The sequence below is a fragment of the Aethalodelphis obliquidens genome, unplaced genomic scaffold, assembly GCF_003676395.1.
Source record: "Aethalodelphis obliquidens isolate GAN/ISIS:26980383/991018 unplaced genomic scaffold, ASM367639v1 scaffold8, whole genome shotgun sequence".
Lineage (NCBI taxonomy): Eukaryota > Metazoa > Chordata > Mammalia > Artiodactyla > Delphinidae > Aethalodelphis > Aethalodelphis obliquidens.
In genome coordinates this window covers 22,891,145-22,916,535 of record NW_020837952.1, presented here as the reverse complement: position 1 = coordinate 22,916,535, position 25,391 = coordinate 22,891,145, and the positions used below count along the sequence as shown (strand labels likewise).

The 25,391-nt window shown below is 35.6% G+C and overlaps 1 protein-coding gene across 6 annotated transcripts in view; it reads left to right on the top strand.

Annotated features, from left to right (window-relative positions):
- Positions 1–24,749, top strand: part of NAP1L1 (nucleosome assembly protein 1 like 1) — a 34,204-nt gene extending 9,455 nt beyond the window's left edge. Inside the window, exons 2-16 of one of the 6 annotated variants that reach the window (XM_027107066.1) lie at positions 954–990; positions 5,265–5,350; positions 7,066–7,168; positions 14,254–14,395; positions 14,646–14,726; positions 15,461–15,589; positions 16,882–16,953; positions 17,793–17,932; positions 18,365–18,510; positions 18,604–18,623; positions 20,132–20,254; positions 21,014–21,043; positions 21,554–21,604; positions 22,618–22,689; positions 23,380–24,749. In XM_027107066.1, coding sequence (XP_026962867.1) covers positions 974–990; positions 5,265–5,350; positions 7,066–7,168; positions 14,254–14,395; positions 14,646–14,726; positions 15,461–15,589; positions 16,882–16,953; positions 17,793–17,932; positions 18,365–18,510; positions 18,604–18,623; positions 20,132–20,254; positions 21,014–21,043; positions 21,554–21,604; positions 22,618–22,653 — 1,176 coding nt within the window. In that variant the 5' untranslated portion in view covers positions 954–973 and the 3' untranslated portion in view covers positions 22,654–22,689; positions 23,380–24,749. Of the gene's footprint in view, positions 1–953; positions 991–5,264; positions 5,351–7,065; positions 7,169–14,253; positions 14,396–14,645; positions 14,727–15,460; positions 15,590–16,881; positions 16,954–17,792; positions 17,933–18,364; positions 18,511–18,603; positions 18,624–20,131; positions 20,314–21,013; positions 21,241–21,277; positions 21,374–21,553; positions 21,605–22,617; positions 23,301–23,379 lie in introns of those variants that run through there. The other 5 variants (XM_027107068.1, XM_027107067.1, XM_027107071.1 and 2 more) reach the window with 5 other exon arrangements.
- The last annotated feature ends 642 nt before the right edge of the window (positions 24,750–25,391 follow it).

Genomic DNA, 25,391 nt, shown 5'->3' with positions numbered 1-25,391 from the left:
CCAGGGGGAGCATAATGAGTACAGTACAGCATGTGGCAGATTTTAACTTTTTAACATGAATTTGATAAAAATTAATACTGTAAAAATCAAGTGGGTTTGAGAGAGGTAAAACAGTTGTCCACACAAAGACTTTTATACACAAATGCTCATAGCAGCTCTATTTATAATAGCCCCCTGCCAAAAGAAAACCCAGATGTCCATCAGCAGCTGAATATTTAAACGTACAATAGAATATATGTTTTCTATGGAATACCATTATACAATAAAAAGTAATGAATATTTGATAAATACTACAACATAGATGAATCTCAGAATAATTTTTCTGAATGAAAGAAGCCGGACTGGGGGGAAAAAAGTACATACTGTATGATGGCATTTCTATAAAATTCTAGAAAGTATGAACTAGAGTGACAGCAGAGCAACAGTTGCCTGGGGTGGGAAGCAGGAATGGGGGGAGAAGGGAAGTGTTCTAACAGGGCAGGGGAAAAACTTTGAGAGTGATGGATATGTTCATTATTTTGACTTTGATGATGGTTTCACGGGTGTATATATATGTGAAAACTTGTCAAAGTAAAAAAAAAATCAACTGGGTTTGATCTGTGAGGTACTAAGCAGCCCAGAAATTTAAGCAAAAATTGACCATTCATGGTTGTTAAAGGAATTTGAATAAAGACTCTTTGTATTGTTCCTTTCCTGTGATTCTAGCATACATTAGATTTTCACCAACAGTGCTATTGTAAAAACCCTTGCCCAATAGATTCTGAATGCCAAGTAGTAACTTGTAAGCAGCATCCTCTGAAAAATTACTTCAGTGACTAGTGTCTGTGTTCCGTGTTTTTTCTTGAAATAGTTTTAACGTGATATTCATTTAAAGGTTTTGGTTTCAAATGTTTTTATTGGTTATAAATAAGTCGTATGCTCTTTCTTTTTAACATTGATGTTTCTCTCCATAGATATTTGGCGTTCATACAACATGGCAGACATCGACAAGTAAGTGGCAGATAGTTGGTTCCTTTTTCAGATTTGGCATCACTTTGTACCGTGTGATGTAGTTAACAGCAGTACAAATTATGTACTATGAAAATGTATGGTAATGACATGCTTTAGTGCCTGCTATTTTAAAAGTTGGGTACAATGTATTCAAGACAAAATATAGTATACATAATCACTGTCATAAATATAGTAAACCGTTTGTCAGTATTTATTCTTAGGGAAGTGCTGAGCACAATAATGAGTCATAAATATTTGGAGAATTCATTTTTACCATTTCTCAAAGATTTTACTACTTGCGTTGTAAAGTATCATACATATAAGATAAAAAGTGTGTGAAGCTTATGTGTAGAATTTAAAGAATAACAGTACACTTGTGTACAAGTTTTTAAAAATGGATCATTACTTTTAGAAGCCCTGTGTGCCCCTTGTCAATTGCATCCTCCTTTTCTCTCCAGAGGTGTCAGTACTATCTTGCCTTTTGTCTAATTCACTTCTTTGTTTTTCTTTAGAGTTTTACAACCTACAAATTCTTAATCAGTGTTTACTTTTGAAAATCTGAATAGCAGTTACAAACTTAGCTGTGTAAAGAAAAAAGCAGTGTTAGTTGAAGGGTCCAAGGTAGGAAAATAAAAAGTAAAGGAGTATCTGGGTCATGGACTGGCTTCAGCTTTCCTGAGTCTTTACAAGGGCTTATTTTGGAGAAGTCATTGGGCAAGGTCATACATCCTGGAAACATAGGTTTATTGAAGTTGGCATCTGTCAGGGTTCTAGTGTGGATGGATGTCTTGCAGAAGTATGGTGAAGGAGAATGAGGTGACCTGCACTGTTTGTTGCTGTTTGTAATTTCACAATAGTCTGCCAACTCAGGAATAGGTAAAACAGAACATTTCAGGATGAAGGGGTTATGATGTGATTATCCACAGCTGTTGTAGGCAGCAGAACATGGAGGTGGGAGGGCAGGAAACTTATATCATAAGGGCAACACATTCAAGTACTTATACGAATTTGGCCAATCCTCCCATGTATACTGTCTTCAGCATAAAAAGAAGAGTGGCAGCAGACATTTTAGTGATAATGGCTGTCAAAGTGATTGTCTCCTGAATCACACTGCTCTAGTGTGGATTGCTTGACCTTGGTTGCCAATTGTCATTGTGGATTTATTTTATCTTCCTGGGGTTTCCTTTTGTCTCTCCTCTCTTGGGTGCTGTTTGCTATATCCCATGTTTTCTTTTTTTGTTTCTTTGGTTTAGTACCTTGGAAGAGTATAAGGGAAGTAAATTCTTTTGAGATGGCATGACTGAAGATGACTATTTTACCCTTCTGCTTGATATTTGGGGTGTAGAATTGTAATTTAGGAATCACTTTTCTTTAGAATTTTGAAGGCATTGCTCCATTGTCACCTTGCTTCTAGTGTTGCTGTGTTGAAGTTCAAAATCATCATAATTCTTGATCATTTGTATGTAACACTTTTTAAAAAACGTAGACATGTATGTCTATTTCTGGAAGCTACTCTGGCTTTGGAGTTCAGAAATTTTTACATTGTTAGGTCTTTTTTTTTTTAATCTCTTGTTAGGCATTCAGTGGTGGACTCTCAGTCTGGCAACTTGATAGCTGTCAGTTCTAGGGAATATTCTTGACTTATTTTGTTGATTGTCTTGTTCCCATTTTCTATTTCTGGAGCTTCTGTTATATGTTGGACTGGTTCTTGTGATTACCTTTTGTCCTAGTTTCCATCTTTGTCTCTTTGCTCTTCTTTCTGGGCAAAGCTGAAGAAACTTTATCTTTTAACTCTTGTATTGAGTTTCTAAATTTCTGTTTTAGTTTTCAAGCGTTCCTTTGCTCTCTGTTCCTATTTTTATAGCATCTTGTTCTTACTTCACTGATTGTAATATCTTTTCTCTGGATGTTCTTTCCCCTGTATAGTCTGTTTGGTCTTAAATTTTTCTTTCCTGTTTTGGTCTCCATGTAGGAGGCTTTCCTCAAATAGGAGGTAATACTTGTTTGCTCTTTAAGACTGGGTGGGGGAAATGCATAGTTGAAGGATGTTTTTTAAAACTTAATTGGCGAATTTGACTGTTGGGAGGGGGGGAGTGCTTTCAATTTAGGATTTTAATGTGGGCTCACGAGGGCAGACATTTGTTGTGAGACTCCCCACTGTCAGAATGGCATTTTTTTTTGGGCTGGTCACATACCCCAGTAAAGAGTGTTGGGGTAAAGATACGGCTTCCATACATTTGGGAACTAACTTGGGAGAAGGCAGCTGGGGAGGGGTCTCTGCATTCAGCATTCTATCAGTAGTATGTATATATCTGTGATCCTCTAGTCTGAGCTTCCAGTTCCCTTTCCAGAGAAGAAACTGTTCTGCTAGAGTGAGAAAGAGGATCTAAGGATTTAACTGTTTATTAGTTTTTGCTTAGTTCTCCCTATTTTATCCACCTTCACCCCCAAGCCCTAGTTCTAGAAGTGTCCTTTTTAAGATTCTGTGTTTAGGCTCGTTCTCAGCTCTACCACTGCTGACTTAGATTTCAGTTGTCGGTGAATTTGCTGCTTTTTGTCTCCTTGTCCTTCAGTATTTGTTTAAAAACCCCTTTGTCATAATTTTAGTGGAGATTTTGGAAGGATTAAGATCAGATGTGTATGTGCAGTCTGTCATCTAACATTCATTTTGTCTTAAACTTCGAAAAAAGAGTAAGTTGGTTGTGGTAGCTTGATTCTGCCCTATGCTTCCCACCCCATTATTTACTATTGGATGCCTGTGAGCTCTTAGGAGGGTAGGAGGAAGAGGAAGATCCTTGTTCTTTAAAGCAGGAGTCCGCAGACTTTTTCTTTAAAGGACCTGATCGTAAGTATTTCAGGCATTTTGGGCCATGAGTTTTCTGTTGCAGCTATTTCAGCTCTGCCGTTGTAGTGTGAAAGAAGCCAGAGACAATACATAAATTAATGTGGCTGTGTTCCAATAAAACTTTATTTACAAAAATAGGACTGGGCTGGATTTGGCCATATGACACAGTTTGTGGACTTCTGTTTTAAAGCTTTAAGTTTTAGATGTTCAATAAATGATTGAATGAGATGGCACTGGAGGAAGAGCTGTTCCATGTTGTCTTTATGCTTAACTTTATAGTGAATAAAAGATATTCCCAAAATAATCTGTATTGTTTCTGATGGGAAGGCTGTTTTTTTTTTCCCTTTGTTGACAGAAACAGATTTTTCTAGCAGAATACAGTTGACCTTTTTTATAGTTCCTATATGAAAAATTAATTTTTCAAATGCTATTTCTAGACTAACCAAATACCATACTAAAATGTAAAATAACACAAGGAATTGTATGATGATCTGTATGTTGAGTTAGATATCCTAATTCCCCATTTTAATGCTGATTGTAATCTCATGTTTAAAAACTAGATTTTCAAGATGAAATGGGAAGAATGTTATTACTTTTTACCTTCTCTTTCAATGGTCCATCCTCCTGGCTTTACTCTAAGCATGAAGTAGACTCAGGTCTTCTTAACTTTTACTGTTCTTCCCCATCTCCCCTATGAAGTGAAGAAAAAAGGAAGGTCCAAAGATAGTAAGTACAGGCTGACGTGGTTGTTCCACAGCCACCAGGGATCCAGGATCCTTCTGTTTTTCCAGACTCCTTAATTTATTCTTAGCTGGTGAGTTCTGTTCTCTAGGATGCCTCATGGTCCAACATGGCTGCTGGAGCTCTAGCCATCATATCCCTGTTCTAGGGAGGGAGCAATATCGAAAAGGGTTCCAGCTGTTTACCATTCTATTAAGGAGGCTTTATATATATATATATAAAATTCTACATTCCTCTTTTTTTACCTTACTGCCAAAAGATGGTTATATAGCCACATCTAGCTGAAAGGTAGGCTGGGATATGTAGACTTTTTAGCTTGGTTTATTACCATCTCATATAAAATCAGAGTGCTGTTACTAGGAAGAATGAAACCAATGGATTTGGGTAGAAAGCACATACTTTCTGACATTACATCCTCTGAATCACAACCTGTCAAACCACATTTTTAAAGCTTAGAGTATAAACCTTATATTAGACCATATGCTTTTAAATGAAATTTTAAGTATTTCCAATTTGTCCTTGTTTACATATGAAGTTAGAAAACTGAATCACCCTTTGGATTTCCTACTTCATATTTTTGAAAGAGGAATATTCACCTAGAAAATGAACTGAAGTTTTCTATAATTTTTTTTTTTTTTTTTGGGTAATTGGTATATTTGAACCTTGGTGTGATACTATAATATTATAGCAAAGAACAGTCTGAACTTGATCAAGATTTGGATGATGTTGAAGAAGTAGAAGAAGAAGAAACTGGTGAAGAAACAAAAATCAAAGGTATTATTTTAAATTCCTTCAGGAGCCAGTGATTGTTGGCGCGTGTCTTCTGGAGGGTAGTAGTAAATATTCTCTTTTTGGATACTTGTCCACTTTACTGACTAGCCAAACCTGCAGTAACAGTTTTGTGTGTAAATGTATGTTTGGGATGGGGAGGGGGAGGGAGGGAGGGAGGAAGGGAGGGGCAGAGGGAGCTGGAGATGGAGAGGAGTGGTAGTAAGCGAGGAGGGAATGGATGTAGTGACCTAGCAGAAGTCACTGTGTGTACGCTCTACTGCTGGAGTGATGTCATAGCTTGTCAAACAGTTGCCTGTGAGATATGTCTCAATTTAGGTACGTTATAGGTGGTGGTAGGAGTTGTTTCTAGTGGTGCTTCTAAATAACACTAGCTTAGACTTATTTGAAAATGTTTAGTATTTAATATGTAGAAAATACGTAGTGTGTATGTCTGTTTTTAATCCATTCCAACCGATCAAAAAGAGACATTTATTAAATGTAGACAAAATCATTTCAAAATTTTCTTTAGCAAATTATTTTTAAAGGGGGTAATAATGGTAGTGGGGAATTATACTGCTTTAGGATATGCCCTGTAGCTTAGGAGCCAAGAATATCAACGTACCAGATGACTCAACTTCTCAATTTTTTTTTTTTTTTTTTGCGGTACTCGGGCCTCTCACCGCTGCAGCCTCTCCCGTTGCGGAGCACAGGCTCCAGACGTGCAGGCTCAGCGGCCTTGGCTCATGGACCGAGCCACTCCGCGGCATGTGGGATCCTCCCGGACTGGGGCACGAACCCGTGTCCCCTGCATCGGCAGGCGGACCCCCAACCACTGCGCCACCAGGGAAGCCCCTCAACTTCTCATTTTTAAGACAGAATGAGGTTTATTCTGAAAAGACTGCTGAACTTCTAGCTTCAGCTTTCATTGTGCAGCGTTTTTTTAAAAGATACAGAACTGTATCTTTAGTGGCCAGTATTGGTATTTCTGAAAGCATGTTGGTTATCACAGCTGTACTCATCCAATAATAAAATCAGTATTAGAAGTAAATTGATGTTTAAAAACAAATTGGGAAAATTAATCGTAATTTTTTGGTGAAGTCTGTATTGATGGAGGAAATAAGATAGCAAAATAATTTGTTTTGCATAAATCTAGGTTATTTTTAGATTTAATATAATTTTTAGATGCCATTAATAACCAAATTTTGTTTGGCTTTAGTTACAACTTTTGACTATCTCAGTTGTTAACTTTCTCTGTTCAGATACCCACAAGCACATTATACAAGCATCAACGAAACGTTCAGATTCATTTGACCATCTTTGTCCCAGGCTTGAAACTGTCACTGTATTTGCAGTTTTCTTGTATGTGTTGTTTGACTTCAAAGGGTTATCAAGGATCATAGATAGGCATCTGGATGAATCTTTGAGCTTCCCAAAACACAAGGTGGGTAAAACAAGGTAGTAGGAAAAGAAAGGATAATGTTCATAGTAGTTGTGGCAGTGGCCTTGAGAAATGGTGTACGTTAGACATCATTAGAATCTGAACTTTTCCTGTACACTGGGTTTTCCTAGAGTGAATTTTCTTTAGCTTGCTGCTCGTCTCTACTCATACCAGCGATTTATGAGCTAGTCAGGAAAGTTTCATGATTGGATTGTCCTATTCAAATAGCATGATACATTTTCATAAAATCCTTCTTTCAATGCCCTTTTTTTTTTCAAAGCGCGTCAGCTGACTGTTCAGATGATGCAAAATCCTCAGATTCTTGCAGCCCTTCAAGAAAGACTTGATGGTCTGGTAGAAACACCAACAGGATACATTGAAAGGTACAAGTTCTTCTTTTTCATAGTCCTTATTTATCTTTCTATAATCAACGTTGCAGGTGTATATTTTTAAGGCCATCTGGGACTTAATGTATGTCACAATGGAAAGCTAGTGTTCATTAGTATCTAGTATAGGATTATTGGGAGTTTAAAATTTTGCTGAGTACAGGTTTAGAGTTGGTCTTTTAAAGTTTATTTTGGTTCATCTCCGTAGGGAGTATACTGATCTTAAATCATTTCTGAGATTTGTTAGAAATGCACAGAATTAAAAGAAATACAGATTTCTTATTTATTTCATTGGTGATATAAATCACTAATAATAGCCCAAATATCTTATTCTGCTTATAATTTTTTACATAACTTTATAATTCTAAGATCTCTCCACATTGCTGTCTATATGTATCTCTCGTCATTAGTTTCTAGCTTCTAAATGTTTCCTGGTACTCTGTGATGTGTGTCCACCATGCTTTATTATATGCTTTTTCCTTGATGGTCATCCAGTTTGTCTCCAAGCTTCATCAACACGAATTCAGTTGTGATGTTGTTCACGCTTGTGTATGTCCTCTTAAGGAGCTGTGTAGGAATTTCTTGGGATATGTACTTATCAGTGCAATTGTTAATTATGGGATATGTAGACCTTCAGTACTTCCAGGTGCTTTCTGCAATGCCTGTATCCAGTATGTGAAGGTCGCTTTACCCTTGTGTCCTTGCCAACAATTGACATCATTCAGCTTTATAGTTTTTCTGTTTTTACCAATCTAAGAGGTGCAGGCTCATTTTGTTTTACTTGTATTTTCTGATTTCTAATGGGTTGAGCTTGCTTTCATAATGATTGCGAGTGAGCCTTTTAGGTTGCTCATTTTGTACCCTTTTGCCCATTCACATTTTGGGGTTTACTATCTTTTTTTAAAAATTAATTTATTTTTGGCTGCGTTGGGTCTTTGTTGCTGCACGTGGGCTTACTTTAGTTGCGGTGAGCAGGGGCTTCTCTTTGTTGCCATGCACGGGCTTCTCATTGTTGTGGCTTCTCTTGTTGTGGAGCACGGGCTCTAGGCGTGTGGGCTTCAGTAGTTGTGGCACTTGTGCTCAGTACTTGTGACTCACGTGCCCAGTACTTGTGGCTCATGGGCTCTAGAGCACAGGCTCAGTAGTTGTGGCGCATGGGCTTAGTTGCTTCACAGCATGTGGGATCTTCCTGGACCAGGGTTCGAACCTGTGTCCCCTGCATTGGCAGGTGCATTCTTTTTTTTTTTTTTTTTTTGCGGTTTGCGGGCCTCTCAGTGTTGTGACCTCTCCCATTGCGGAGCGCAGGCTCAGCGGCCATGGCTCACGTGCCCAGCCGCTCCGCGGCATGTGGGATCTTCCCGGACCGGGGCACGAACCCGTGTCCCCTGCATCGGCAGGCGGACTCTCAACCACTGCACCACCAGGGAAGCCCGGCAGGTGCATTCTTAACCACTGTGCCACCAGGGAAGCCCTGGTTTACTGTCTTTTTCTTGTTTTGTAGGAGTCCTTGTGTATTCTAGGTTTTAATCCCTTATCAGTTTTAGACTTTGTAAATAATCTATTGTCATTTCTATTAATTTTGTCCATGGTGTCCTCTATTAAACAAATCCTTAATTTTTATGTTTGTTAAATTTTTTGACATACGGCTTGTTCTTCTGAAGATAAGTCTTTCCTTACTCCTTCTACATTTCCTATTGACTAGTTTTACCTTTTACCTTTAGGTCTTTAATCCCTTTAGAGATCACCTTTGTATTTCATATTCAATAGGCATCTTTCTTTCCTTTCTTTTTTGGTGAGCTAGTTTTTATAATGCTTCACTAAACAGTTCATGCTTCCCCCCATTTATTTGTGTTACCACCTTTACTGTATATCAAATTCTTACAAACACCTTTGTCTCTGAGCAGCACTCTTCTTCATTGGTTTTTTGCTTGTTCTTTTGTCATTGTCCCACTTAATTACTCTGGCTTTATAGTATGTCTTAATATCTGGCAGGGTGAGTTGCTTTCTTCTACCACCCCTCATCCACCATGGGACACACTTTTAAGGTTGATCTTACCATCTGTAGCCCTTTATCCCATGTATGGTTGAGAGTAAGTTTATCAGGGTTCTCTTAAAAAAACAAAAACCCTCAAAATAACAAAAAACTAGAATTTTCTTAAGAATTCCAATATCTTTTTAGTATTAGATTGTCTCATCCATATCCTTGTATTTATTCAGATCATATTCTGTATCTTTTATTACAAAGTTTTCTTCTTGGTTAATTCCTCTATATTTGTGTTGCTGTTGTGAATAGTATTTTTTGTTGTATTTTCTGGTTGGCTGTTCTTGATAAAGGAGTACTACTGATTATTATTTTTTTAAAGTTGATCTTGTGTCCAGAAACCTTGCTACTCTTATTGTATAGTAATTTGTTCTGTTATTTCTCACATAGCCCCAAAGATCTTATCTGCAAGTGGCAGTTTTAACTCTAATCTTCCACATTACACCACACTGCGTGTTTATTTTTCTTTCTTTGTAACATTAGCCAGGACTTTCAATACTGTGTTAAACGTTAGCATTAAAAATGGGCATCCTTGTCTTATTTCTTATCTTAACCAGGAATGAGTATGTAATCTCTTCATTAATGTGTCTGTTTGTGATTTATTATGACCTTTTTTCCTTTATCAATTCAGATGGTCTTTTGACTTTTTCTTTGAATCTACTAATTGTATATTAAATATGGTTTTGGAAACCTCAGTTGGGCAGTTAATATTTTATTTAGGGTCCTTATTTATTAGTGAAAAGAGCTTGTGTGTGCCTGTACACACACACACACACACATGCACACACACACTTTATTTAGGGTCCTTATTTATTAGTGAAAAGAGCTTGTGTGTGCCTGTACACACACACACACACACACTCTCTCACTTTATTTAGGAAACTTATTTATTAGTGAAAAGAGCTTGTGTGTGCCTGTACACACACACACACTCACTCACTCACTCACTCACTCACTCTATCCCTGATTTTAGAGTCAAGATTTCAACTGCCTAGAAATGAACAAGATTGCTTTTACTTTTTTCTTTGTTTTCTGGAACAACTTGTATAAGATAGGAATTCCTTGAACAGTTGGTGGAACTCTTCTAAAAATTGACTTCGGCCTTTGGGATTTGGCAACTAGAGGTCCTGGGGAATTTATCCTTTTTCTTTTTTTTTTTCTTTTTTTAATAACATACTAACTGACCTCTTCAATTTCTCTTGTGCCAATTGTGGAGTTTTATGTTCTTCTAAAACTGTATGTGTTTTATCTAGGTTTCAAATTGATTAGTGTATAATTCATATTTTTAAAAATCTGATTTTTCCCTTTCATATTCTGTATTTTGTATCTGCATTAGTTTTGCCAGTTGTCTCAATCTTAATGTTTTGATTTTCCATTTGCATTTTTTTTTGTTATTGCTTTTTTTTTCTGGCTTTAATGTTACTTCCTTATGTGGGTTTGCTCTATTTCCTTCCCAGTTTCTTAATTGCCTGCTTAGTTCATTTAATTTAAAAAAATTAATGTGTCTCTTTTACGGCCATAAAACTGTTTTTATAAATGCTGTGTGAATAAGTATGAAAATTTATATGCCGAAATCAATAGCTTAGGCATATTAGTTGTATTGTTCAGATTCTCTTTATTTTTGCGTATTGATTGACTGCTTGATCTAACAGTTTTTGGGATGAATGTATAAAAAAATCTTCTTAATTTATCTTTCTCATCCTATAATTCTGTCAGTTGTGGATTGTGTCATAGATTTTGTTTTGTCTGATACTAAGATAGCTGCTCCAGCTTTGTTTTGGTTTTTATTTATCTGGCGTGTCTTTTTCCATCCTTGTATCTTACTCTAGTATGATCGTGTTCTTCTTTATTAGTAATTTCAAACTTTACATTTCTTAGAAGTGGTATTGTTTTGGAGTTAATTGCTCTTCTCTTTTCTTATTATCTAATTTATGGTACTTTTTTCTCCTTTTCTGTTTTCCACTGAAAAGATCAAGTTGTCTTCTGCTGGTTTCAAAGTTAATGCATTTTGTTTTTTGTTATTATGGTAAAATGGATCATAACCTAATACCTCAGTTTATTTACCCCTATTGATCTGTTAAATTCACCAATAATATACTTCCTCTAGGCCTCTTTTTTTTTCTTTCAAGGCAACAATAAAATTTATCAAGATATTTTTGATTCACCCATATGTTATATAGCATCTGGGTTTTTTTTTTACTTCCTCAAAATTATTTTTCAAAATTATTTTTCATGAATATAATATCTGTGGCATACTTCCTAAAGCCTCATATACTTTATACAGTTTTTATTTTGCCTTCATATCTGAAAATTTTAAGTTCAAAGTTCTTAAATATCTTAAAAATTCAGTTTTTCTTGTCTACAGTGTTCTCTTTGAAACCCAATATCCCTCTGATACCTTTTCCTTTGTAGGTTGTTTGCTTTTTCATTGGATATCTTTAGAATTTTCTTTTTTCTTTGATAGTCATCAATCTCATTAACGTGTCTAGTGGTTCGAATAAGGGCTTTCATGTTTCTGTAACTGAGAAATTCATTACCCTCATTTCCTCAGATATCCACCTCCCTTCTCTTTTTCAGCTATTGTTTCATTTGGCACCAGTGCCTCTATGTCTCATAGCTTTTCTGTCTGTCTTTCCTGCTGCCTTTCTGAAGAGGTTTTAAACCTCATGGATTTTTTCTTCAGTTGAACATACCTTGTTTGTCCAACTTTTGGTTACTTTAGTTAACTGTATTTTTCATACTTAATATTCCCACCTTGTTTTAGCTTTCTTGGTCTTGTTTCAGAGTTAAGATGTATCTTTCTTCAACGCTTTAAATGTATTTACATTCTTGTTTAAATCCTTTGTTTAATAATGCTTCAGATGCTAAATATTTCATTCTTTCATAGTACTCTTCAAGTGTCTAGTTATTTTGGCCTTATACCTCCAGCACACTGGGCGATATCAGTTGCTCTAGTAATAAGTATTAAGGGAGGAATGGAGATTAGACTTCCGTCTGTAACAGTCTCATGGCGAAAGAGAAAGGGGACTGGTTGAGCCTAAGGAGAGCTCCAGTCACCTCAGACTCAGACTTGGCTGACAATTACAGGCAGTTTTCTTGGCTGCTTTGGGAGGAGCCAGTCTCCTTTGGTTGTAATCCATTGTTCTGGGATTGGAGGAGGTGGAAGAGTGAGTGCTTATGGGCTCTGAGCCAGTCCAGCTTTCATCAACTCTTCATGTTATCCTAGGAGCAATGGCACTGGGCTCTGTGAAGGGTGAAGGGGACAGGCAGTGAGTGTTGAAGGCAAGTGTAGAACTTTAAAGGTTTTCTGCAAAAAGCTTTCTTCCACCTTGTCCTCACTGCTGCCCACTCTGGTCACCACCACCCACCTACCCCCATCCCTGCCTTCCAAGTTGCAGCTCACCCTGTCTGTACCAGTGAAAGACAACCTTCAGTCTTACTCAGAAATTGCTCATGGTGTGATGGTGTGTGTGAGTGTGTGAGAAATAGTTGTTTGCTTCATGGTTCTAAAGTTTCCAGGGTTGATTTTTTTTTTTTTTTGAGATGTGGAGTTGCAGGGAGGCTAGCTGACCAAGCTATTTCACCACCTTGACAACATCTTAATTTTAATTGTAAGAAATAAGAGTTTGTATTTTAGGTTTTTGTTTTTGTTTGTTTGTTTTTACTTCTGATTACCTTAACTAAAGTGGTTAAGTAGAGAATTAATTTGCTTTACACTAATCTGTGTATGGCAGGAAATTCTAACCTGGATTTTGGATCTGTTGTACAGATTCCCTGAACTTACGGAACTTTTGAGTGTGAACATTTTGGGGTGGTAGAGGGATTCATAATTTTAATCATTTTTTGAGGGGCTCATAAACTAGGTGTGTATGACCTTTAAAAAAAAATCTATGCCCTATAGTGAATTGTGTATGAATTATATCTTAGAAAAGCTGTTATTTTAAAAATCTACATCCCCTCTTCATAAAATTTTACATACTTATTTAATGTAATTTCAAATTCCAAATTAAATACTGAGACTAAAAAGAAAATAACGGTGTAGGATACCATTCTTTTTCCAAAAACACATATGCTCTCCTTCTTTCCCCTAATAATTGACACAGGTGAATATGCAGTTGACCCTTGAATAACACAGGAGTTAATCAGTAGTCATCCCCCTGTGTCTGCGATTCCTCCATCCATGGATTCAGTCAAGCACAGACTGTGTAGTACTCTAGTATTTACTATTGAAAAATACCTGCATATAAGTGGACCCATGCAGTTCAAACTTGTGTTTCAAGTGTCAGCTGTACATATTTTATTAATTTATTTATTTAATTTGGCTGTGCTGTGCTACTTGTGGGATTTTAGTTCTCTGACCAAGGATTGAAGCTGTGCCCCCTGTAATGGGAGCTCGGAGTCCTAACAGCTGGCCCTCCAGGGAATTCCCTCAATTGTACATATTTTTAAAAATTATTCAGGTTATTGTTAGGATGGTTAGTCCATGACTTTTTTTTTTTTTTTTTTGGCGGTACGCGGGCCTCTCACTGTTGTGGCCTCTCCCGTTGCGGAGCACAGGCTCCGGACGCGCAGGCTCAGCGGCCATGGCTCACGGGCCCAGCCGCTCCACAGCATGTGGGTTCTTCCCAGACCGGGGCACGAACCCGTGTCCCCTGCATCGGCAGGCGGACTCTCAACCACTGCGCCACCAGGGAAGCCCAGTCCGTGACTTTTTAACTTTTAGACTGCATTTTACAACTGAGATGCCAGCACTGACGAGCCCAGTGCTGAACTTAATTACGATGAAAGATTTAGGGTTGGTGATACGGTTTACATTTTCTTATCAATTTACTGTACCTGGTTAAATTTCCTCTTTTGAAATGTTTTATGGTCAAGAGGTCTGTGTATTTATATTTCTTGAATTTTAATTACTTCGAATGTACCTTTTGCTTCAAATAGGAAAGCTGTTACTAACTTTTATGCTTCAATTTCAGTATGCTAAAAGAAGTGTTACTTGGGTTTTACTGTGATGCTACATAACTGGTGCTTTCTAACCTTTCAGCTTGCCTAGGGTAGTTAAAAGACGCGTGAATGCTCTCAAAAACCTTCAAGTTAAATGTGCACAGATAGAAGCCAAGTTCTATGAGGAAGTTCATGATCTTGAAAGAAAGTATGCTGTTCTCTATCAACCTCTATTTGATAAGGTAATGCTTTCTAATACTTTGTTTTTTTTAATGTAAAATTCAAGAAGATAATAAAGCTCTGGAAATATAAACAAACTTTTGTTAGAACTGTCAGCAAAATAGTTATTAGAGGAATTTGGGAGAACTATCGATAATAACAATTCAAGTTGTATGAATTAATTAAATCTTTAAGCATTCTTAATGAGGGACATCTAGTTTTTAGCTTCGATGCCAGTGTTTTTATGCAAGTTTTTGTTTTTAATCATTTTAGCGATTTGAGATCATTAATGCCATTTATGAACCTACAGAAGAAGAATGTGAATGGAAACCAGATGAGGAAGATGAAATTTCGGTTGGTATTAACTTAAATTTAGTGTGTTTTTATACCTTGGAAATAATTATCTTTATTGTGAGATGGATAGTGAGTGCAGATGATCCACTGTTAGCCCAACTCCACCTGTACCCAAATTCACCTTTTCCTTGCATTTTTATAGCATTTAAAGTTTATAGATTCATATAAACTTTTCGTTTGAACTTCATGATGACATACAAAAGGATTGTTCCCATTTTTAAAGTGCAAATGGAGGTCTCTAAATGTCCTGCCCACAACTTATAGATGGCAGAGCTGTGATACAAATCCAGTGCTCTGTTACATGACCTGTTTCTCCAGCATTGATGTTTTAACATTGGTGATTAAGAGAATATATTTTGATTAAGAGCACCAATGGGTGAGGCAATGGACAGGGTTTATATTTCTTTTGCTTTTCCTCTTTACTGTGCTTAAGTCTTATTTTTTTTTCCTCTTCTCTCCCATGAAGCTGAATTTTTTTTCCTACAGCTCATGGTCCTAGTGGCTTTCTTTTTGGAAGGGGTATGGTAGTAGAAATATTATGGAAGTAAGGTCTGGTATGGGTAACAGCAGTGTTTACACAATTAGACTAGAACTTCTTTGGCTAAATGTTAAAATTAGTCATTGAGGGTTTGTTGGGTTCTCTGCCACTGCATGCAAGTTAAGGGGATGTGAAAAATTTTATCAAGATGTCTAATCTGGGTATCCAGTAATGATGAATGCTGTCTTTTATTAAGGAGGAGCTAAAAGAAAAGGCCAAGATTGAAGATGAGAAAAAGGATGAAGAAAAAGAAGACCCCAAAGGAATTCCTGAATTTTGGTTGACCGTTTTTAAGAATGTTGACTTGCTCAGTGATATGGTTCAGGTAATTTTATTCATAAAAAACCCAGTTTACCTCAAAGGGTAAACCTTTGAAGTTTAAATGGCTCTGATGACTAGTCTCTTTATTATTGATTTTTATAGAATGATTGCTTTCTTCTTCTTTTTTTTTTTTTTTTGGAGAGGGCCCATGCCACGCCATGCGGCTTGTGGGATCTTAGTTCCCCAATCAGGGATCGAACCCGGGCCCTTGGTAATGAAAGCGAGGAGTCCTAACCACTGGATCACAAGGGAATTCCCATGATTGCTTTGTTTTGAAAGAGCTGTTATTGGTAGAAGGAAAATTGCAGCTCTGATTAATGTAATCAAATAAATTATAATTTGTTTTCAAAAATTAGATAATGAAATAGTCCCTTTGGTAATTGCTTATCTCACTGTATGATGCTTTCTCATATATCCCTGTGCCTTCTGTTTTTAGATGTGGAGTGTGGTGGTAGGATGGGGGAGTTTCAGTTGTCCTACCCCAGAGACCTTTTCAGTCTGAAACAACTACTCCAAGGGACATTTGTATTTTAAAAGAATACTGTAAAAATATTTACCTATTTTAACAATTGTCATTTTTCCCTGGGAAACTGACACAGATGTCACCTTCTCTGGGAAACTTTGCCTCTCCTAATCTGAATCATTTCTTGAGCCGCTATCATCTGCATTGTAGTACTTGTTACCTTGTATTGTGATTGTTGGACGTTAATGTCAAGAAAAAGAAACTGTCTCAGAACAATGACTGCTTACTGCATTTCTACTTTTTAGCAAAGTAGAAAAGGAACAAGCAGCTGGAAAAGGCAGCAATTAATGATTGGGGAAACTTTTTTTAAAAAATATTTTTGGCTGCACCACACGACATGTGTGGTATATGCATCTTTAGTTCCCCAACCAGGGATCGAACCCGTGCCCCCTCCAGTGGAAGCACAGAGTCTTAGCCACTGGACCGCCAGGGAAGTCCAGATCTGGAAACATTTTTAAAGCAAACATGAATTATTTAGACTTGATTTTGAACTTTTCAGCCCATTCAGTCTGTATAATGATGTAGTTCTCTATTTAGTCACCTTTTTTCAGCCAATGGTGATAGAAAGTAGAACTAAGTAAACTAGCTTCAGTATAAGGCATAACCTGGAGAATTAAGTCTTTATGGTTCATAATAGTACATAAAACTGAACAATAAAATGTCTGTCAGTTAAGTGCTTATTGTCTAATAACAGAACACTAGTATGCCATTCAGATACTCATTTTAATTTTTTTTCTTATTTTTATCAAATTAATTTTTTTTTTAATTTGAAGGAACATGATGAACCTATTCTGAAGCACTTGAAAGATATTAAAGTGAAGTTCTCAGATGCTGGTCAGCCTATGGTAAAAATTTTGAAATATTTTCAATTTTGTAGCATTAGCTGTTTACAAGTAGATAAATGGAACTTTCTAAAGAAAGGTGACATTCAAGGGTTAGACATGGCAGTGGGAAGAAATTAAAACTGTTACTTAATTGATGGTAGGAAATAAATGTTTGGATGTTGACAGTTGTGATGCAGTATTTATTCCTTTTCCTCCCTCTGTAAACTATTTTTGAAATATAGTCAATTTTTGATCCTAGATTAAAATGTATATAAAAATAATAGCAAAGGAACATGAATAAGAAAATGCTTATTCTGTATTAAAAGACATGTGTCTGGGAATTAAATAAAACAAAAATGTTAGAGGGCTCCCACTTACCCATTATGAAAGATCAGCCAACGGCTTCTCTCCAAAACCATCAATATTATGTAAAGCATGGGCAAAGGCTCTGTAGGCTATTAGTTCTTATATTACATGTGATACGGTTGGGCTTTTTCTCTGTCAAGCTAGGTTCTAGTCTAAGGTTTAAAGCCCTCTCTGTGGAGATGGGGGGGGGGGTGGGGGGTTGGTCAGTTTATTCAGCTCTACCTAACCTATGTCATAAACGTGTTACTAAATAGTAGTGTTAGCTGAACTAAGTTTTATCAGTTTATTTTGTGCCACATTTTGCTTTTAAGATACTTCGGGATTTATCTGACCCTTTCTTTCCCAGAGTAGGACTTTGTCACTTAAGATTTTATATGTTTATAAAAATCATAGATTAAGCTTTATTTACTGAAGCATTGAAATTTATCATGTAGGAATTTAATTACTTTTTATGATTTTTCTTTTTTTTTTTCTTTCTTTTTTTTTTTTTTAAGAGTTTTGTCTTAGAATTTCACTTTGAACCCAATGAATATTTCACAAATGAAGTATTGACAAAGACATATAGGATGAGGTCAGAACCAGATGATTCTGATCCTTTTTCTTTTGATGGACCAGAAATTATGGGTTGTACAGGGTAAGTTTAATTTTATTACTTTAACAGAGTGTTATATCTGTTTTTGCTTTACTTATGATTTGTGATATTTGGTATCTTCTAGTGTGTCTGCTTAGTACATACATACATTTTTATCTCCAAACATTTCAGTAAAACGTTTGCTGAGAAGGGCTTATTCATTTTCCTAGAATTCTACATAGACCATTACAGATATTTTTCCAAAGGAGTGTACATTTAAATTTATTGTGAGTTTGTGGTAATTGTAAATATATTTATTGAAAAAGTTTGTTTAGAAATAAAAATTTTCTCTTTGTACTGCTACAAAAAGCTGCACAAATTTCTCCTCTAAATTTGAAATTAAATAGAAATTTAATTAGAAAAATCTCAGCTTTCCTAGCAATTGAAAGTAATGTGTTAATTGTGATAGACCATCTCTCCCCTTTGTTTTGGAAGGTGCCAGATAGATTGGAAAAAAGGGAAGAATGTCACTTTGAAAACCATTAAGAAGAAGCAGAAACACAAGGGACGTGGGACAGTTCGTACTGTGACCAAAACAGTTTCTAATGACTCTTTCTTTAATTTTTTTGCCCCTCCTGAAGGTAAATAGTGTTTTACTTTGGGTATTTATGGTTGTTTTATTGTAAGCTTTGTTTACTTTTTATTCATTTGAATTTCTTTTCTCAATTTTGCAGTTCCTGAGAGTGGAGATCTGGTAAGCTGAATTGTTATTTATTTGTTGAATTGTTTACTAAATATGAAATTAAAGGACTGGTTCTTAAATGTAGGGAGTAGAATAGTTGCTACTAGTATTTTGTTCTGAGGCTTGGCAATGCATAGAGGAAGACCTTTACGCATGTGAAAAATTACTCCATTTAAAATGCTTTTGAGGCTTCCCTGGTGGCGCAGTGGTTGAGAGTCCACCTGCCGATGCAGGGGACACGGGTTCGTGTCCCGGTCCGGGAGGATCCCACATGCCGCGGAGCGGCTGGGCCTCTGAGCCATGGCCGCTGAGCCTGCACGTCCAGAGCCTGTGCTCCGCAACGGGAGAGGCCACAGCAGTGAGAGGCCCGCGTACCGCAAAAAAAAAAAAAAAAAATAGCTTTTGGTGCTTCTACTGAGAAATGGTGAAAGGCTAAAGAGAGTCCTTTCTTCTGAGACTTGCAAATACTGCTGTGAGGGATTCAAGTTTTCAAGACTAGTTTTCTTCCTTATTGAAAATAGAATGTATTAAATCATTTATACTATTTACTAAACACTAACCAGATTGTACTTAGAGTTCTTTGTGTGGTTATTATTCCGATGGAAATTTGGTTTTATATATGTGGTCATATAGCCGAAAACTGTGAAATGTGCCTAGCACACAGCCAGGAATGAGGAACAGCCTTAAAGAAATCTACACAGGCAAGGTAGGCTAGTTCAGTTTTGAATTTGGCTTAAGCCTGTTGCGAAATATTGATGGTACCAACACAATCTTGAGTTATGGATAGAACACCTCTGCCTGTGATTAGAATTCTTTCCTTCAAAGTCTTCCCCCACGACCCTTTGGTGTTTTATTGTTGTTGTTGTTAGAGTGGATTATGTTGATGAATCAAAATAAACATTCAGGAATTCACAGAGTAGTTACTCAGTGTTTAGTATCACAGAACTAGAACTTTAGTATCATGGAATGATTTTAATTTTGAATAATATCAACAGCATTTCTGTGCTGTACTTTGCCATTAAGTAGAAATCCTAGATTGACTTAGTCTTTATCAAGTAGGACAGTATCTCACTTGGCATTACACAGACACTTGGATGCTGTCTTTTAGGAAGTGTGAAATGATCTTCTCTGGTCTTATGTGCTATATACATAATGTTATTTGGAAAAGCCTGAGATTCTTTCTTGCTGTTATTCCGGTTGGTGTTTTCAGTAATTAATATTTTAAAAAGAAAGTTGTAGTCATATAGCAAAGTTGCTTTTGTAACTTTTAAGCTAGAGAAAACTTAAGCGATAACCAGTATGTATACTGGCCTGCTTATTTTTATTAAACTTATTTTTATTAAAAACCTGTAAACCTAGGGCATATGTAGAGACTATTTGATCATGCACATGTAAGATAATTTTAAAAGTTTAAAGTTAAAAGTGAAGTTGAGAGTTTCTGCATATGATTTAAATCCAAGTCTCGCATATGCCAAATTAAATAAGTTATTAAATCCTGTGCTTTTATTTTTCTTTAACAGGATGACGATGCTGAAGCTATCCTTGCTGCGGACTTTGAAATTGGTCACTTTTTACGTGAGCGCATAATCCCAAGATCAGTGTTATACTTTACTGGAGAAGCTATTGAAGATGATGATGATGATGTGAGTGAATTTGAATCCAGCAGTGAAATCGTTTGATGAGGGTGTGATAGTCAGGATTGGTGAGAGGTTTAATGAATAGATGCAATTGTTAAAAAGCAAGACAGAATAATTCAAAATTAGGCTGATTACTTATGTCCTTTTAGATAACCTCCTTGAATTAAGTAGGTCCTTTTAGGATCTTTGGGTTCATTTATTGTAGTTTTTATTTTCCTGCTATTAGGAAGGCTACTTTCTCTGAAGTAGTAAAACTTTACTATGTTGGGTTAGTGTTGTAAATCCATTACACATCTTTAACCAAACAAAACGTAACCTTGTACATTTTCTACTACTGATAAAAATCTTTATTAGGAAGCATGGAATTTTTATCCATAGGAATATTAAGTAACGATTAAGGTAAAATTAGGCTGCTCTCAAATATTTTGTATATCTTTCTTGTTAAATGGCAATCATTCACATAGCCTTTAGGTCCTTTTTGTACAGGCAAGTAATATTTACAGTCATAGTTATCTGATCATACTTCATCCATGATTGTACTGTGTTCTTTATTTTAATTTTTTAAAGTGTCAGGTTTAGATAATGGCACTGAGCTGGGTGATTCCTGAAGCTATTGTCCTTGTTTTAATTTATAATCAGTCACTATAGGGAATGTATTTTTTCCTCTCTTTAGATATTAGGGGATACAATGGTGGATATTAACTAATTGCTACTTTCAGATGTTTGTTAGTGTCATTCAAATGTCTCCTTTTTTCCCTTTTTTAGTATGATGAAGAAGGTGAAGAAGCGGATGAGGTAATGTTTACCAAATGAGCAAATAATTCTGTTTAACACATTGAGAAGCAAATTGAGTGACTTATGTATTCCTTTGCTATAAATCATTACTCTGTGATATGGGATAAAAAAGTTTTTGGAAAAAAATATGGTTTTAGAATTCTACAGCCAAACAATGTATGTATGAGGTTTCAATAAATAAATTGTAAAACTCAGAACATTTTTTTTATTTCAAATAATTCTGTTCTGCTGCAGGGTTATCAGCTCTTTGAAGAAGTCAAAAGCTGCAGTAAACTTTTTCAACGTTGGCTGCAGTAAATCTTTTCAATAAAACCTGTCTGGATGTCTCAAGTTGTGTTGGGAAATCTTTCATATTAGAAGCTTTCAAATTAAATTGCATTGTCACCAAACTCTGTAATCATGAAAATCTGTTGACTTATAGAGTAACTTGTATTAAATTCTCCCTACATTATGAGCCGTTTCTTCCTATTATGTACCTACTTCATGGATGCATTTTGAACTTTAATATAGGAAGGGGAAGAAGAAGGAGATGAGGAAAATGATCCAGACTATGACCCAAAGGTGAGCAAAATTAGTGCTGCTTTCTGTTAAATTTAAGGCAGGTTAAATATGAGTTAGTGTTTCTTAATGTAAAGTTTATTTTAGTCTATTAAAGTCTTTAATAAATCTCTCCTCACTGGCATTTCAATAGTACATGTAATTTCAATGCACCTTTCCTAAGAAACGTTTATTTTTGGTTCTGACCTTTATTTTTCCTAGTTTCAGGCGAAATAACCCTAGGTTCTATTTTAATGGCACATTATCTTGGGCATTTTTTTTAAATGTTTTTTTTAGAAGCACTTAAAATTACTTATTGCTTGTGTTCTTTAGGTTGTTTTCTCCCCAAAGGAAAGCTTATAATAAACATAGGTCAGTTTTTAAATCATCTGAATGCAGGAGTGCACAGGAATAGGGGAGCAATACTCCTAGGTTCTCCCAGTCATCTCTTTGCTCCATATCTGAGAGTCCCAGTTTCTTATTCCTGGGAAGTTGTCATGTGGACTTTATCTCCCACAGAATGCTTAGTATGTTATCAGAATTCATTTGGAACTTCTGGTTTCTCTTTAATGTATTTATTCATTTGCTTGTGCTATAAAAATATCCAGAAGATACTTTAACCTAGTGAGCAGGTAACAGAGGGTAGTTAAAAAAAATCAAATATTCTAATAGGCATGAATTGGGGTTAACAGCTAAATATGAATGGAATTAGTATTTTAGAATAACTGATCTATTAAAAGGCAAAAATAATTGGTAATATGACTTAACAAATTGCTTGGCTATTTTAAGATGATAGCTTAATGTTTTCACTTTATGGAGTTCATTCTACAATGTAAAATTGGGGCTTTTATTTTTTAGCATTTTTGTGACTTGGTAATATTTGAATAAATAATTTGCCATCATTTAGTTTTTTAAATTTGGCAGAAATTTTGACAGAACAGTGAGATAATGTGATAATTAAGATAGTTAACTACTATTGAAAAATAAATTGAAGCAGGTAGAAAAAGATAGATTGACTTGTTGTTTTCCTTTAACAGAAGGATCAAAACCCAGCAGAGTGCAAGCAGCAGTGAAGCAGGATGTATGTGGCCTTGAGGATAACCTGCACTGTAATAGCCTAAACACAACTATTATTTACTTACAGCCTTATGTTTTTGTATTTTCTTGGTAGACTCAAGTTTTTTTTTTAAAGGAAAGGAACTGATATTTTAAAGACCAAATTTGTTCTACTTAGCATTTTAACTAGTTTTTCTGCCAGATACATTGAATGCACAAATTCTCTCACGCATGTTTGTTCATTGCTACATATTTGGTTCTTCCTGGAGTATTTTTATCTTGTAACTACTAGATTACAGTTATGAAAATGAACAGAACTGTGAAATGAACCAGATTTTTTGTCTTGCTAATTTTTTTCCTGAAGAACCAAAGTATTTTTTCAGTGGGTAGTTGAATGGGTTTAAGTTCGCTTGCACTAGCTGTGCCTTTCATTACTTTGTTACAGAAATACGGTGACTTATACTAAGACAATTCATCATTTAAAAAACAATACTTGTCAAGACAAGTATATGGTTAAGAATTTCCAGTAAGACCACACCTGATAACTTAGATTGTTAATGGATTTTTGTATTTCAGGTGACAGTTACTATAAAGAAATCTTATTAACTAATAGTATGGTTATTGGTTACCACAGGGAGGTGAATAAAACCTAGTATTTTCAGAAGTTAAGTCTCATTATTTTTATTTTAACTGTACTTTTAAAATTTAACCTCCATTAACTAAGCATCTTTTCTTTGTGGTAGGGTCTACCTTCTGCTTCCCTGGAAAGGATGAATTTACATCATTTGACAAGCCTATTTCAAGTTTTTTGTTGTTTGTTTGCTCGTTTTTGTTTTTGCAGCCTAAAATAAAAATGTCAAATATAATTTTAGTTCTCCAGAGATAATGTCTTAATTTTGTACTAATTCAGGTAGAAGCAGAGGCCTAGCTTAAATTATGTACCCAGTTTACCGCATTATTGAAAAGGGTGCCAACTTTGGAAGAGGTACTACATCTACTAATGAGAGAGTATTAAAAAAGAAAACAAAATCTTAAATGATTTAATGTTTTTAATAGAAAGATTAAAAGGATAAATTTTATTTCCTTTGGTCAGAACTAGACAAAAGGCCCCAAGCCTCTACAGTTAATTCCAATTCTTATTCCTTAAAGTATGAGTGTGTCATTTACCCACGCCTTTTGTTTTACTATCTATTAAAATGGGTAGTACTGTTTACTTAACTACCTCACAGATGTGTTAAGGCATATTAAGTTAAATTTTATGAAATGTTTCTCAGTCTCATCAAAAGCTCAAAAGTTTGGACCTATTTGTACCACAAGTATGTGATATTCAGCATTTTATTTATACCAAGGTCTGATAGTTAAACTGGAAAACAAAGATTAAGGACCTTTATTCTGGATCCGGTCAGGCAACCCTTGCAGATCTTTGTGTGGCTCCTATTTTAATAGAAGTGGATGGATGAGCAACTGTTTGAAAAGGTCCAAGAATTTTTTTTCCAGCTCTTTTAATTATGACCATATTGTAGTAAATACTGCAGATATCATGGGACTAAAGTAGAAATAAGACCATTTTTAGAGGGGGGGAAATGCCATTAAATTAGAGACTGTAGAGCCACGTTTAAAATACCTCAGGCTAATTACTGTTACTTTTGCGGATGAACTTTAAAGCTTTGACAGTGAGGATGGACTAATTGGGTTGTAATTATAGGAAGGCCTTAGAGTTCCTTCTATATTATTAACTACTGGAAATCCTTAACCAATTGCAGTAGCTTATAGGGGGGGAAAGGGGAAAATGCCATGAAAACACCTGTTTTTCCTCTTTATTTTCAAAATGATTTTGGTTGTTTTGATTAGACATTCTGTGACTTTTTTTTTTCTTTTGTACCCATAGCTCACCTGAACACAGCTTTTTCTGAACTTAAAATTTTTAATCTAAAGATAGAATCCCATTTTTAATGAACTTAAAGAAGTAGCAAAATCACTATTTTTTTTTTATTCCTTTAGGAAATAGCTGTTGCCAAAGTGAAGAGGTAGATACTATTTCATCTTGTTATATAAGGGGGAATATGGTTTGCAGAGGAATTGTTTTTTTAAATAAAGTTGGAGTTTCAAGGGATATCAGTGTTCATCTATGCCATCTTTCCAGTTTCAAAATGGTTCTATTCCATTCTAGAAATTTGACATATGTAATTTGAAATCCTTAATAAAACTGCATTTAATTTTATAAAATGTACTGGTGATATTTTGGGTGGTTTTTAAAAAAGAATGAGTATATACTTTTTTTTTTTGAAAGAGTGGAGAGTAAAGATGTTTTGAGTAGGCTATTCAATGCTTAGGCCATGATGGCCTGTAAAATGTGTCATTTTAAGAGCAACCTCCCAAGCTCTGCTAAATCATGTTTGTTATTGGAAGACTAGACAGAAAGGAATTCCCTAGTTCTACAGATTATACTCTGAGTTAACTATAGATGTTTTTGAGGCCCTTCGAATTTTGTCTTTACATTTTCAGTTTATAGTATTCTCTAGCCCAGGCAGTGACTACCAAGAAATTCTCTATTTCTCTCTAGAAATGGTAAAATCCCATATGATCACCTGTAAAGTAATGCTTAAATTTTTTTTTTATTCAAATATGGTTATAAGCAGAGAACAACAGTTCCATAAATTGATTGGTTTTTAGATTAACATGGATCTCTGAACGTTATTTTATCTAGTTCACTGAAGCTGTATTAGTATTTATGTGACATAAAAATGTCTTAATT